The following is a 15,803-nucleotide window of genomic DNA, read 5'->3' as shown; positions in this document are numbered from 1 at the left end:
GAGAACCTCAAGTCAATGGCCCCACATTGGCCTCATCAATCTCTCCACAATCTAGAAAGCTGGCGAGAAAGCAGGTCATTTTTCAAAGTTCAAAGACATATATGTCACCATATACCACTCTGAGATTAATTTTTCTGCAGGCATTCACAGTAGTACAAAGGAGTACAACAGAATCAATGGGAAACTACACATCAACAAAGACCCTGAGAGACTGCTTAATATTGTTGGGCAGCACACTACCACAATAATACTGCTGCAAAATATTTTTCATCCACTGAAGTTTAGAGAGCTTTTGGTTCAACTTCTTGCCCAAGGCACGGCAGTTATGACCAGTGAAGCCTTGGGATTCCACTCAAGCCAACACCGTAGACGTGACATCTTTCTTCTCCCTAGCCTGCTGACAGAAATCATGGATGCCTTCAGCAGACGAACTTTCTAGGGTCAATTTTACAGCAATTTTATCCCGTGACCAATACTTAAAAATAATAACAAAGGCATTTTAATTGTTTGTGGGACTTTGCTTCATGAAAACTATCTGACATTTTCCAGATATTTGACTAAACTTCAAACGCAATTTACTTCCAAAATATTTTGAGGCAATTAAAGACAGAAACTCAATGCAAGGTAACTTTTTTTAATGTTTTGAACTAGCTATAAAATTAGGGAGAAACCACTAATAAACAAACCACAAATGCGTCTTAAGGTTTGCAATAAAGCATTTACGTATCAAGTAACATCTGGAATAAGTGTATCAACTTCAGGGATAGTAATCCATCAGATAAAAGTTCCAAAAGTAATTTTTTTTACATAACTAAACAGTTTAAAGTTTAAAGCAATTTAAAGATTTCTTTTTTCTCCCATATCATGGAAAAACTTTTAGGAGTTGAATTCAAAACATCTATGATTGAAAATTATATGCTAACTATCCAAAATAAAACTAATATAATTGCTAATACAGAAGCAGGGATGATTAGAACAGTTTAATATGTATATGGAGCATTGCAATGCAAGCAGCATTATTAAAAGATATTTGAGGAGCTAGGATAAGCTTTAATGGAGAAGAGAGAGGTAGAGAGTTTCTGAGAGGAAATACCAAAGCTTATGGCCAAAGCAGCTGAAAATCCAATCATTAGTGGGTTTCATAGTAATCGACTGTGCTGTAAATCAGGGAAATATATAAATCTAATTTAAGGAGCCCAAGATCTTGGTAGTTAATAAGGCTGTATATATATCAAACATACAGAGTGCAATAGTCCTTGTAAAATGTTGCTCACAACTAAGTGGACGCACAAACATAACTAAGTGCGGAGTAATAGCATTATGGAGCACAAGGCAATGCAACAAAATTAAAAAAAATCATGTAAAAAAGTACAGCAAAATATAGTTCACTTTTTACACAACTAGATGTCAAAGTAATAACCTCATTCAAAGAAGCTAAGATAAAGTTGTCACATTACTGTAGAAATTACACTGATAATGGTACTAGAGAGCCATTCGGAAATACTGGAAGGAGCATATTATTTGACTTTGGGATTTTCATGGGCTTGGGATAAAATGAGGAATGCATTCCTCTGAAGTATCCACTTACCACATCTCAATAAGCACAAAATAGATACTTCTTGTTGTGAGAAAAGCTATAAAATTTCTCAATCAGTGTGCTAACATTTATCATGCAAAATATGATCCTTCATTAACCATCCATGTTACATGAAGTAACGATCATGTTACTCACCTGTCAATGTGATCAGTTATATAACGAAGAATGGCAACAGCCTTCACCGAGATATCAAATTCCAATTCTTGACTTTGCTTTTTCAACTCCTTTATAAAACAAAACACACAGAGATAAAATTTCAACCCATACTGCAGCCTTTCTTTGAACAGAAAATCACACAGAATCTGGGTATATCTTTGCTCACAAGTCATCTTAATTTCAAAAAGACTATCCTGCATATATATTTTATGAATAGCAAGGTATATTGTAAGAGCCAAAAATCTTTAAAAATTCTGTTTTTCTTGGTCTAATTTCATTAGCTAATTAAAATAATTGGTAATAATTGGTAACAAACCTGTGCTATAATGTTACCTTGTGTGACATGTGATTAGTAATCATTACTTTTCATTATTTACACCAGTTCTTATTGCTTTTGTCTGGTATGGGGGAGGGTACTGCACAGGACTGAAATTGACTACAGAAAGTTGTAAAATCAGTCAACTCTATCTTGGGTACTAGCCTTTGTAGTATCCAAGTCATCTTCAAGGAGTGGTGCTTCAGATAGGTGACATGCATTATTAAGGACCCCGGTCACCCTTCTTTTTGTTGCCATCAGGAGGGAGGTACAGAAGCCTGAAGGCACACACTCAGCAATTCAGGAACAGCTTCTTCCCCTCTGCTATATGATTCCTTAATGGGCATTGAACCCATGAACAGTACCTCACTTTTTTAAAATATATATATTATTTGTGTTTTTGCACTATTTTAAATCTATGATATACATACACATTGACACACACTGTAATTGATTTACTTTTCAAAAATTTTTCAATATCATCATATATTGCATGGTACTGCTGCTGCTAAGTTAACAAATTTCATGACACATACTGGTAATAATAAACCTGATTTTGATTCTGATTCTCATTGGACTCCACTAACCATCCATTCAGAGGGCTACTAGATCATATTGATCCTGCTGTATTGATAATGCCCATTGTTTCTTATACCACTGAGATAATTGGTTCATACTAATAAGCTCTTTGAGACAGTCCTGACAAGCAGACAGAGAATTGGAAGGATTGGACCTGATTAGTTAAGGATTGGGGTGGAGGGTAGTTGGTGGTGTGGTGGAATGTGCTGTACAGTTGTGGGAATCAAGGAACTGAATATCACAGGCAGGCAGAGTGACTGAGTAACATCTGTATCAAGAACAGTGTACAGCTGTGGCAGAGCAGACACCTGCTAAAAATTCTTACGGCAGATCTGCCAGAAGAGCTATGACAGGACTCCCTAGTTGCACCTAAGGAGGGAAGCTCCCTTTTAATAAATACAGCATCTGACTCAACTTCTCTCTTTTTAGAAGTTGGACTCACAAATGAATTTTGTGTAAGGAACATGAAAATGGGATGGCACGACACACATCCTACAGCTTCTATAAATATGCTTGTCAAAAGAAACATTCAGAAGTACATGAAGGACCAGATTTGGAGATCAAATTCCTTTGTTGTATTGCATGGAGGATGTTCTGGACTACCCTCTTATACATATTTAAATGTTGCATTCAAAATCAAATGAGGAGTGCAAAGAGCACACTTCCAAAATAAAACTGGTTTTAACGTTATCTATAAATTGAATAATCTAGCATTTTGGTTTCTAAAATCAGGATTTGGCTAATATATGCACATGGAAACAGGAGTAGAAAGATTCCAGATTTCAATAAGAAAAAGAAGGAAGTATGCTTTGAAGAGATTCAGTGAAGAGATTCTTTTATCTTCATAAATGAAGATTCATGTTCAGAATGAGAGGAAATTGGATGGCTTATTTTTTCCTTTCTTGTGTCCTAATTTGCCAAATTTAGAACAGTGCAATCTGAAGTGAGAAACTGAAAAGGACCATTGTTCGCTATCTGCATGTAAAAACAGCATGCTGGAATTTACACTGGAATTCAAGCAATTCTGAGTATTCATTCATTTAATTAAGAATTATAAAATTGATTAAAAGGACACAACAATTGTCATGTTTATACCTCTGCAGAGGCAAGAACACCTTTTTCAAAGATTCAGAAGACAAGAAGAAACTTATATGACATTCTTTTTTTATAATTTCTGATGATCAAGAGCGTTTGAAATCTGCCAAAGAACATTTGGGTGTGTGTTCTCTGCTACAGTGCAAAATATTGTAGCTAACCACTTCTGCATAGTAATACCCAATAATCAAAATCTATTATCTGGGCATGTTGGTCGACAAATAAAAAGTGCCCTTCTCAAGACATGGGATTTTTATGTTCATCAAATTTCAGAGGATAGATGACATTTTAGCTTAATGTTTCAGCCCAAGCAATGGGATCTCCAGTGAAATAATGCCCATAATAAACTAAAGTGTCAGATTAATTTATGTGTTCCAGGAGTGAAACTGAATAAGCCCCTTGCGTATATTCACGTCTCTGATGTGGCAATTATATACATAGTTTAATAATAAGTTTGTCAACAAGTGGTCATGTTTCTAATCAGAACAACCATCATTACAGATTTTTTAAAAATTGGCATATATATACTCATTTCTTAGTACTGTATGTTAGTGCCCAATGTCAAATGTCAAAGCTCAAAATCCAAAACTGACCTCAGAAAGAAATAAGAACATGATCTAATCACATAGCAACCCTCATCAACAAGAGTTTAAATATACAACTTACTGCTAGGGCTGCTGATGGACTTTGACCATGTTCCTGCTTTTCGCTCTGTGCAGCTAGTAGGGTCATTTTTCGATGACAGTAATCGACAAGGTCCAGCACTGCTTCCTCTGCAGACTCACACACATCCTGCACAGGAACCATGAAGAGAAATTATTTGATAGATGGTTGAAAAGTTCACAATTTCATCAAACCCAAAAGAATCCTTAACTGATGAATAATACATCTGTTACCTTGCTGTGAACCGCCATTTCAGGATATTTAATCCCTAGATTTCTTTTAAGTTTGTCAACTCATAATTAGTTTAGAAACCTTGATATCACTGGTGATGCTAGTTTCTATTCCAAACTCACACTTGCTTCAAAATGTTGATAAGGGAACTTCATGTGAACAACAAGTACCCCACTGTTAAAAAGGTATAAACAGAAAGTTTTAGACTAATTTCATTTAATATTAATTAAACCAAGAAAATGTAGAATGGCAAAAAACACCAAGTGAAATAATGCCCAATTATTTTGGAAATTTGCTGCTCTCAAAGTAAATCTCACCATTTGCATTCCCCATAATGAACAGCGGTTTCAATTCATCAGAGCAATCTTGGGTATGGTGATGGTTGAAATGAAGTGGTAGGAGATTGAGCAGCAGTAGGGCCTCAAATTATGTATCAATATGAGCGGATCACAACTAGTTTCATTCATAAAACGTTCCTGAAAGCCTTTAACAGAAGTCAAAGCTCTATACCCAATTGTACCATCTATCAAAGCTATCAATGCTTTTCCAGTGGTTTTTAATATCATGGTATCTTGGCATCCATCAACCATGGGATTCAGTTCAAGAGCCATGAGTAATGTTACAGCTATACAAGACCTTGGTCAGACCTCATTTGGAGTACTGCGTTCAGTTCTGGTCACCTCACTACAGGAAGGATGTGGATACTATAGATCATATATGTCAAACTCAAGGCCCACGGGCCAAATCCGGCCCGCGGTGGAATTATCTTTGGCCCGCGAGATAATATCTAATTACTATTAAAGCTGGCCCCAGTAATCGAAGCGCCTATGGCGTATGATATGGCTAATGCTGAGTTTATTCAGGTACCAGGTTTTCAGGGTTTTTAGTGTTTATTCGGCAGTCTTCTTCATAAGAAACGGAATTTGTAAAGTGAAACACTTTGTAGTTATAGCAGAGACTGAGACACATGAGAGCAGGCTGAAAAAACGGAGGCAATGAAAGCTGCGTTCGCACGCGTCCGACTGATCCGGCCCGCATGAAGCTGCATTTTGCTCAATCCGGCCCGTGACCTAAAATGAGTTTGACACCCCAGCACTGCAGAGGAGATGTACAAGGATGTTGTCTGGATTGGAGAGTGTGCCTTATGAGAATAGGTTGAGTGAACTTGGCCTTTTTTCCTTGGAGTGACAGAGGATGAGAGGTGACCTGATAGAGGTGTACAAAATGATTGTGTGCATTAATCGTGTGGGCTTTTTCCCAGGGCTGAAATGGCTAATATGAGGGGACAGAGTTTTAAGGTGCTTGGAAGTTGGTACAGAGGGGATGTCAGGGTTAAGTTTTTCCACATAGAGAGTGATGGGTGTGTGGAATGCACTGCCAACAACAGTGGAAGAGGTGAATAAAATAGGGTCTTTTAAGAGACTCAGATCGGTACATTGTGCTTAGAACAATAGAGGGTATGTGGTAGGGTAATTCTAGGCACTGTCTAGAGTAGGTTACATGGTCGGCACAACATTGTGGGCCGAAGGGCCTGTAATGTGCTGTAGATTTCTACGTTCTATGAACATTCGTGGATTTTAAAAAATGAAATTAACATCTTTTAATAATATCTCAAAATGTAAATGTAAAATCAATGCAATTAATCAGAAAAACTATTTACTCTTACCTTTCTTATCAGTATTCAAGTAAATCAGCTACCATTCCTGTGCCAGGTCTAATGTGATGTGGGTTCCTCAGAACAAAACCTATTCCCCTCATTAGGTTCCATGCAGATTTATGACAGAATACATGGGTGGGGGATGGGAGATTAGGTAGCATGATTTGTGTTGTGGACGTGCCAGTGAAATTCAAGCAACTGAAATTCTGTGTAATAGTCCCCAAAGTTTAGGGACTATTACACAGAATTTCAGTTGCTGGCAGTAGCATCATGCATTATGAGGTTTTGGAAAACCAAAGTCTAATTTTTATATTTGCTTGGCAAAAAATAGTGGCATCATAGTGAATGATAAGATAGCAATTGAACCTCAAAGAAATGTTCTATATGTCTGCTTTAGGAATAGTTAGTTCAGTTCACTTAACAGGCAAGCATAACACACCTACCTTGTGGTAAAAGATAGTTTCTAGGAGGTTAACAATAGTTGCTTCATGATGGATCTATGCATGAGAGAGAAAACAGTGAACTAAAACTATCCAAATCAAAGCTAATGTGAATATTCTGAAGATAAAGAACACTACATATATCACACCTTTGTCTTTAAATGACATGTTTTAAAAGTTTACACATTGCAGTAAATACACAAGGAGCTTTATGTGCTGGAATATAAAGGTCCACCATGCCCAGGTGCAATATTGCCTTTTATTGGCTGTGAAAATCCAGTTTGATTCAAATTAATGTAAAAAATCAATATATATTAAATAAGTAAATCACTCTACTGTATCAGGAATGGATAGATATATTGGAGTGAGATATTATAACCATTACAGGGACAAGACTAGCAGCTTATTGTTCCTGGGTACAGCTGCTATGGGTGGGACTGAGGTGGAGGAAAGAGAGAAGGGGAAGTTGCATTTTTGATTAAGGACGCCATCAAAGCAGTGGTCCAAGTTAAAATTACTGAGGGATCATCTAATGAGGCTTTATGAGTGTAGATGACAATTAAGAAGTGGATTATCACCTTGTTGGGTTTGTACTATAGGTCTCCAAAGAGTTAACACCAATTAGAGGAATAAGTATGTAGGGAGATTGCAGAGAGTTGCAAGAATAATAGTTGTCGTGGAAGGGGATTTTAACTTTCTGAAAATAGACTGGGCTGGCATGTGTTAAGTACGTTCTGGAAAATTTGCTCAGGCAATATATGCTGGGACATCTTGGCTCCGCTTGGGACAGAGCAAAAATTGACCTACTTTTGGGAAATAGAGCATGGCAATTGACTGAGATGCCAGTGGAAAAATGCTTTGTGACTTAGTGGTTCAATTAAATTTAAAATGGAAGAGGACAGAACTGGTGCACAAAATAAAGTTCCATTTTGAGACAATTTTGATGGTATTAGACAGGAACTTGCAAAAGTTAATTTGGGTAGATTGTTAGCGGGCAAAAAAAAAGATCCAGCAAGCGCGAGATTTTTAAAAGTGAGATATTTGAGAGTTCAAGGTCTGCATGTTTCTGTCAGAATGAAAGCTGGCGGGACAGGGAACACTGGATGACAAGAGATGGTGATGCTCTGGTCAGGAAAAAGAGGCATGGGTCAGGTAGAGGCATCTGGGATCAAGTAAATACCTGGAACAGTATAGGAGATACATGAGCATACAAAAACACAAAACCAGGAGGGCAAAAAGAGGGCATGAGATAGCTTTGGCAGCGAAGATCAAGGAGAATAAAGAGAGATCTTATAAATATATTAAGGAAAAAAAGAGTAACTCAGGTGAGAGTAGGGCCCCTCAGAGACTTTTGATATGCTGAACTTCATCAGTCAGAACATTGAAGTAATTGTACTGATACATGGATGTGAAAGAGTTAGAGGGGCATGGCTCTAATAGGACTAGCTTAAATGGATATCTTGGTCAGCATGGACAGATGGGGCTGTTTCTGTACTATTTCAAAGGTGCATCAGGAAGGTGTAAGACAAAATCACTAAATGCAACAGATAAACCCAACCGACTACATGACATTTACATCACAGTGCAGAAAACCAAACTTGCATTTGTGTATTTTTGAAAAAAAAGTTCAGAGTGTGCTAGACCTTGTATTATTCAACTCAAAGGTGCATTTTATGCAGCAGGTATGCAATGTGGGGGTGTATGGGGTGCCTAGGGATGGGTAGCACCTCTGGTGGGGGGGCCTGCCCTGCCCTTTTCAGGGCAGCTCGTCCACCTTTGGTCCCCACTGGGCGCTCAGCTCTCACCTGTGGCTCCAAGTAGCTGTAACACGTGCAGCAGCCACACCCCAGTAACCATCTCGGCAGACAGGCCAAACCAGGTGAGGGTAGCCGACGGGTCTTCGACCCTCGGTGAGGTAGGGATCTGCCTATCCCAGCGTGTGAAGTCTGGCCCTGGCAGATGGAGTGAAGGAGGCTGATTAATGGTCCAACGGTCAAGAAGTCAGGCCAGCAGGTGTTTGTGGAGCGCTAAGAGCACAACAAGACACTTAGATGTCCTGGTCATCCACTGCAGCAGGAGAGGTCTCCAGCCGTAACGATTGTCTGTGCCACTGGATCAAGGTCTCTTCTGCTGAGAGACTGGGATTGCCCCTGTGCAACGGCCGTTCCACTTAAAACTCCATCACGCACAGGTTTCTGTGGTGCGATTCATCTCAGTCCAAGCTCAACTCGTCAAACCCTGCGGTGATGGGGGAGTTGCGAGGCAACAGGTGGAGATGACCACTGGCAGTTGTAGTCACAGACCTGCACATAGGCCGCCTTTGGACCAGTGGTCGTTCGTCTCTGTACCCGGGGCAGCAGAGACGTCCGGCAGCATCCAAGGCGACTGGGCAGCCCTTTTTAGGACAGCACTGCCCACCCTCGCATGAGGGAGGGGGTTAGAAAAGGTACCCTAAACATTGCCTGCCTCACTACAACATCTGGCTAGCTAACCGCGGCTGGCAGATCATCCCCTTAGCGGTCGACATGCATCAAGAAAAACAAATCAAAGAAAACTCATCTTTGGAGCCTGGAACACCTGCACCTTGCTGGATAGAGACAAGGTGGCAAGGCCTGAAAGATGAATAGCACTCATAGCAGCTGAACTTCGCCATGATCACATGGACATCACTGCACTCAGTGAGACCAGGCTTGCAGATGAGGGTTCATTACAGGAAGCAGTGAGTGGATCTACGTTCTTTTGGACAGGATCCATAGAGTAGGTTTTGCAATCAAAACTGCTCTGCTGAAGAACATCCCTCCTCTACCCACTGGAATAAATGAATGTATCATGAAGTTCCACTTTCCTCTCAGCCTGTCCCGGTATATCACCATTGTCAGTGTCTATGCTCCAACCCTCGTGAGTCCAGACAAAGACAAGGAAAGTTTCTACGAGGACCTGGACTAGACTATTCGGATAACCCCTGCCAGTGACAAACTTGCCATCTTGGGCGACCTGAACGCTAGGGTGGGGGACAGACAGTGACAACTGGGACGGAGTCCTTGGGAGACATGGGGTGGGAAAACTAAACAGTAACAGCCTGCTGCTTCTGAGCAAGTGTGCCGAGCACAACCTGTGCATCACTAACACGGCGTTCAGACTTGCAAACAAGTACAAAACAACCTGGATGCATCCCAGGTCCAAACAATGGCACCTACTTAACTATGTCATAGTACGCCAGTGTGACCTTCAAGACGTCACCATCACCCAGACCATGCGAGATGCTGAGTGTTGGACTGATCACAGGCTGGTTCAGTCGGTCCCCTCTGCATTGTAAGCAGCCAAAGACAGTCAGAGTGGCATTCAACATCGGCAGACGGCAAGACCCAGGTCAAGTCCAATGTTTTCATCCCAATTTATTTTATACCCTGATATTTTCCCATATTCTTCCAATCTAGAAGATAATTTATGCAATGAATACAATGGGTTTGTTAGATAAATCAGAACACCATCAGCAAATAGGTTAATCTTATTAACTCTGAAACCCATAATATCTGAGTCAGTTCTAATTAATTCAGCTAATGGTTCTATCGCCAATACAAATAAAGCAGGTGATAATGGACAACCTTGTCTAGTTGACCTTGTTAACTGAAATGATGTTGAAATTTGGCCATTTGTCACTACTTTAGCTTTGGGATTAGTATTTAAGGTTTTAATCCAATTTATAAAAGATACTCCTAATCCATATTTTTCCAATACCTTAAATAAAAAATGCCATTCCAATCTATCAAATGCTTTTTCTGCATCCAAAGCAACTGCCACGCTCATTTCCTCCCTCTTTTGTGCCAGCTGAATTATGCTAAGTAACCGAGTTACATTATCTGCCGATTGTCTGTTTTTAATAAATCCTGTTTGATCCATATGTATTAATTTTGGTAAGTATTTAGATAATCTATTAGATAAAATTTTTGCTATTATTTTATAGTCCGTGTTCAACAAAGAAATAGGTCTATATGATGTTGGCTTTAAAAGATCTCTATCTTTTTTTGGCAATACTATTAAAATCACTGTCGAAAAAGATTCTGGAAGTTTATGTGTTCTTTCCGCTTGATGTATTAACTCCATAAAAAGGAGGAATTAATAAATCTTTAAACTTTTTATAAAATTCAGGCGGAAAACCATCTTCTCCTGGAGATTTATTACTCTGAAGTGAAATTTTCCCCCTTACTAAAGGAGATTATAGTCAATGTCGATTAGTAACTCAATTTAGACGGCCGATAAATGGTACAAAGTATTTAGGTATAGGAGTTGATAACAATAAAAAGAATTTATATAAATTAAATTATTTGCCATTATTGAAAAAATTCAAGAAGATCTTGATAAATGGATGATGTTACCAATAACATTAGTAGGTAGCGTCAATGCTGTAGAAATGAATATATTACAGTACTTATTCCAAACACTACCAATACAACTACCGCAGAAGTTTTTTCAAGAGTTAAATAAATGTGTGAGGAAGTTCCCTTGGAAAGGTAAGATGTCAAGAATATCGTTGGAAAAATTGACATGGAAATTTGACCTAGGAGGGTTACAATTACCAAACTTTAAGAATTATTATAAAGCAAATCAGCTTAGATTTATTGCATCTTTTTTTGATGAAGATAAACCGGCATGGATTAGAATAGAATTAGATCAAATAGGAGAAAATATACCAGAAGATTTTATATATAAATGGGAATCTAAATGGATGCGGGAAATAAAAGAATCCCTTATATTAAAACATTTGATTGGTCTATGGAATAAGACAAATGTTGATGATAAGATAAAGAAATCTTTATTGGCAAAGAGAACTTTAATTCAGAATAGACTTATTCCTTTTACAATGGATAAGCAACTCTTATATAGCTGGTTTCAAAAAGGGATTAGATATATAGGAGACTGTTTTGAAGGAGGTATATTAAAGTTATTTGCTCAATTAAAGAATAAATATAAAATATCAAATAACACTCTTTTCTGTTATTTCCAATTAAGGGCTTATTTAAGAGATAAACTGGGATCAAACAATGTTAATGCCGAAACCTAATGAAATAGAAACTTTAATTCAAAAAGGAAAAATTTAAAAAATTACTTCTTGTATGTATAATTTGATTCAAAATCAGACGATTAAACTAGGAATTCATAAGTCAAGACAAAAATGGGAAACTGATTAGAATATTAAAATTGATGAAACAAGTTGGTCAAGACTATGTCTTGACAGTATGATAAATACAACAAATGTCCGACTTAGATAGATAGATAGATAGATAGATAGATAGATAGATAGATACTTTATTCATCCCCATGGGGAAATTCAACTTTTTTTCCAATGTCCCATACACTTGTTGTAGCAAAACTAATTACATACAATACTTAACTCAGTAAAAAATATGATATGCATCTAAATCACTATCTCAAAAACCATTAATAATAGCTTTTAAAAAGTTCTTAAGTCCTGGCGGTAGAATTGTAAAGCCTAATGGCATTGGGGAGTATTGACCTCTTCATCCTGTCTGAGGAGCATTGCATCGATAGTAGCCTGTCGCTGAAACTGCTTCTCTGTCTCTGGATGGTGCTATGTAGAGGATGTTCAGAGTTATCCATAATTGACCGTAGCCTACTCAGCGCCCTTCGCTCAGCTACCGATGTTAAACCCTCCAGTACTTTGCCCACGACAGAGCCCGCCTTCCTTACCAGCTTATTAAGACGTGAGGCGTCCCTCTTCTTAATGCTTCCTCCCCAACACGCCACCACAAAGAAGAGGGCACTCTCCACAACTGATTAGTACAATACAATTTTTTACATCAATTATATATTACACCACAAAAAATAAATAGATTAAACCCAAATTTATCTGTTCAATGTTTTCGATGTAATCAAGAAATTGGTACTTTTTTACACTCTACTTGGTCTTGTTTTAAAATTCAACCTTTTTGGACAAATTTAAGAGTTTTATTGGAACAAATTATCGGAACACAACTTCCTCATAACCCAATATTATTTTTACTAGGTGATATTGAAGGGATAAAACTGAAACCTAAATTGAACAAATATCAGAAAGAGTTCATAAAAATTGCATTGGTAGTAGCCAAAAAGGCTATTGCAGTTACTTGAAAATCGGATTCATACTTAAGTATGGATCGTTGGAAGAATGAAATTTTCAGCTGCATTCCACTTGAAAAAATTACTTATAATTTAAGAAATAAATATGACATACTTCTGAAAATTTGGCACCCTTATTTACAAAAGATAGGATTAAATATATAGGTGCTCCGAAGATAAAGTTATTGGTCAACTGGGAAAAGAAATAAATATATATATTAAAGCTATTTTGAATTCCATGTGGGGATCTTTCGATATCCAGGCAGTCTTTTTTTCCCCTCTTTTTTCATATACATAGGGATATGTTAGGGGGGAGGGGTTAAGGAGAGGGGGGAGGGTTGATATTATTCTATTCTACTCTATGTAACTTATTTGAAAATTTAATTAAAAGGTTTTTTTTTAAAGTCCGATGTTTTCAAGATGTACTTAATGAAAAACTATCCCGGCAACTCACTGCTTGTGGGAACCTGTTCTGGAATGTGGACGCAGATCATAGATGTCATCACGCACACTGCAACAACTGTACTCCAACTGAAAACCCGAGTGCATCAAGACTGGTTTGATGAAAACCACGAGACCATTTCAGCAGCCCTTCAGGCCAAGAACAATGTCTATACAGACTGACAGAATGACCCATCATCTGTCTCACAGAAAGACAAATTTAAACACCTGCAGTCCAAAGTACAGGCGGAACTGTGAGAAATGCAGGACAAGTGGTGGCAGAGAAAGGCTGAGCAGGTGGAACGCTATGCAGATATGCATGCCACCAGAGAGTTCTTCAGCACCATAAAGTCAGTTTATGGTTCTTCTAAATGAGGCTGCTCCCCCTTGCCGTCATCTGACGGGTCGAGCCTGGTCAAAGACCAGGAAGGACTGAAAAACCGCTGGGCTGAACTCTTTTCCAACCTACTCAATAGGCAGTCCGCAGTTGATCCTGGTGTCTTACAGCAGATCCCTCAGCAGCCAGTCCTGGATGACCCAGACCTGCCGCCCTCTACTGATGAGATCAAAAGTGATCTCGCAGATGAACTGAAATAAAGCAACAGTACAGGATGGCATTCCTGCTGAAAGCTACAAAGCATTAGGCCCAAATGCCTTACAGGCGTTCCAAGACATCCTGGAAGTCACCTGGATCACAGAGGAGATACCTGACGACTTCCGCAATGCCCTCATCGTGGCTCTCTACAAAAACAAGGAAAACAAATCAGATTGCAGAAACTACAGAGGTATCTCACTGCTGTCCATCGCAGGCAAAAATTTTGCCCACATTCTCCTGAACAGACTTATCACTGTCTCGAAAAGGAACCTCCCAGAGGCACAGTGTGGCTTTTGGCCAGAATGGAGTACAGCAGACATGATATATGCCATGAGGCAAGTCCAGGAGAAGTGCATCGAGCAGAACAAGCTTCTTTACTCTGTCTTCATTGTCCTGACAAAGGAATTTGACACTGCAAACAGGGAGGCTCTCTGGATCATCCTGAGACTTTACAAATGCCCGAGGAAATTCGTAAAGATGATTTAGCTGCTCCATGATGGAATGACAGGACAGGTCCTTTGCAGTGGTGATACTTCAGCTGCATTTGCCATTTCCAATGGGGTGAAGCAGGGTTGTGTACTAGTCCTGTTTAACCTGTTCTTCACTTGCATGTTGTCACGTACTGTCCAAGGTCTGAAGGAGGGAGGGTACATCAGGTACCGATCGGATGGCTCTCTCTTTGACCTTCGCCACTTGAACGCACCAACTAAGTGCCTCTATACAGTCATTCAAGAAACCTTTTTTGCTGATGACTGTGCGCTCCTGGTGCACAAAGACAGTGATCTACAGTTGATGCTGAATAAATTCTCAGATGCTGCTATGTCCTTTGGCCTGACTATCAGCCTGAACAAGACTGAAGTACTTCACCAGCCCATGCCAAACACCAACCCCATAGAACCAAAAATCACTGTTGACGACACCCAGCTGACAAATGTAAACAGCTTCAAATACTTGGGTCTTTGGACAAAGAAATTGAATCCAGGATCAGCAAGGCCAGCCAGGCTCTGGGGAGGCTGCATACCAGAGTGCTCAATCAACACAATGTCCGCATCTCCACAAAGCTGAAAGTCTACAGAGCTGTGGTCATCCCTTCTCTCCTATATGGATGTGAGACCTGGACTCTGTACCAACGACACATTAAACAACTGGAGAAATTTCACAAGTGCATCCTCTGCTCCATCCTTAGCATTTGTTGGCAAGACCGTGTCTCCAACCTGGAGGTCTTGGTTCATGCTGAGTCCACCAGCATTGAGTCCCAGATAGAATGTGGGACATGTCATCAGAATGGACGACCACCGTATGCCTCGCCAACTGCTCTATGGTGAACTGGAGACCTCAAGTTCGTCCACGCAAGCGCTACAAAGACACTATGAAGGAAACTCTACGCTACTGTGACATCCAGCCAAGGGAACTAGAAGCTGTGGCTGCTGACAGAATCCGCTGGCAAGACCTATGCTATGAAGCCTACACCAGTTTTGAAGACAGGTGCTGCCAAAAACTGATGGGAAACCGTGAGCAGCGTCACAGAGCAGCAGCCACAATTATTACAACAGACTTCCAGTGCAACACGAGTGAATCTGCAGATGCTGGAAATAAATAAAAACACAAAATGCTGGCAGAACTCAGCAGGCCAGACAGCATCTATGGGAGGAGGTAGTGACGATGTTTCGGGCCGAAACCCTTCATCAGGAGTGAAGTAACATGGGATGGTCGAGGGGGGATAAGAAGTGGGGGGGAGGGATGAAGTAGAGAGCTGGGAAGTGATAGGCTGAAGGGAAATGGGCTGGGGGAAGGTGGAGAATTATGGGAAATAAAAGAGAAAGAAAGGTAGGGCTGGGGGGAGATTATAGTGAGGGGGGGGAAAGAGAGAGAAAGAGAACCAGACTAAAATTATAGATAGGGATGGGGTAAGGGGG

At 39.6% G+C, this 15,803-nt stretch overlaps 1 protein-coding gene across 3 annotated transcripts in view; it reads right to left on the bottom strand.

Moving 5' to 3' along the window:
* Positions 1-15,803, bottom strand: part of zmynd10 (zinc finger, MYND-type containing 10) — a 66,934-nt gene that overhangs the window by 37,942 nt on the left and 13,189 nt on the right. For all 3 annotated transcript variants that reach the window (XM_073072478.1, XM_073072479.1, XM_073072480.1), the window contains 3 exons: positions 6,738-6,791; positions 4,410-4,535; positions 1,733-1,821 (listed from right to left, as the gene is read on the bottom strand). In XM_073072478.1, the coding sequence (XP_072928579.1) occupies positions 1,733-1,821; positions 4,410-4,535; positions 6,738-6,791 (269 nt within the window). The remainder of the gene's footprint in view (positions 1-1,732; positions 1,822-4,409; positions 4,536-6,737; positions 6,792-15,803) is intronic.

The sequence above is a fragment of the Hemitrygon akajei genome, chromosome 19, assembly GCF_048418815.1.
Source record: "Hemitrygon akajei chromosome 19, sHemAka1.3, whole genome shotgun sequence".
Taxonomy (NCBI): domain Eukaryota; kingdom Metazoa; phylum Chordata; class Chondrichthyes; order Myliobatiformes; family Dasyatidae; genus Hemitrygon; species Hemitrygon akajei.
This window is presented reverse-complemented; position numbering and strand designations above follow the sequence as displayed.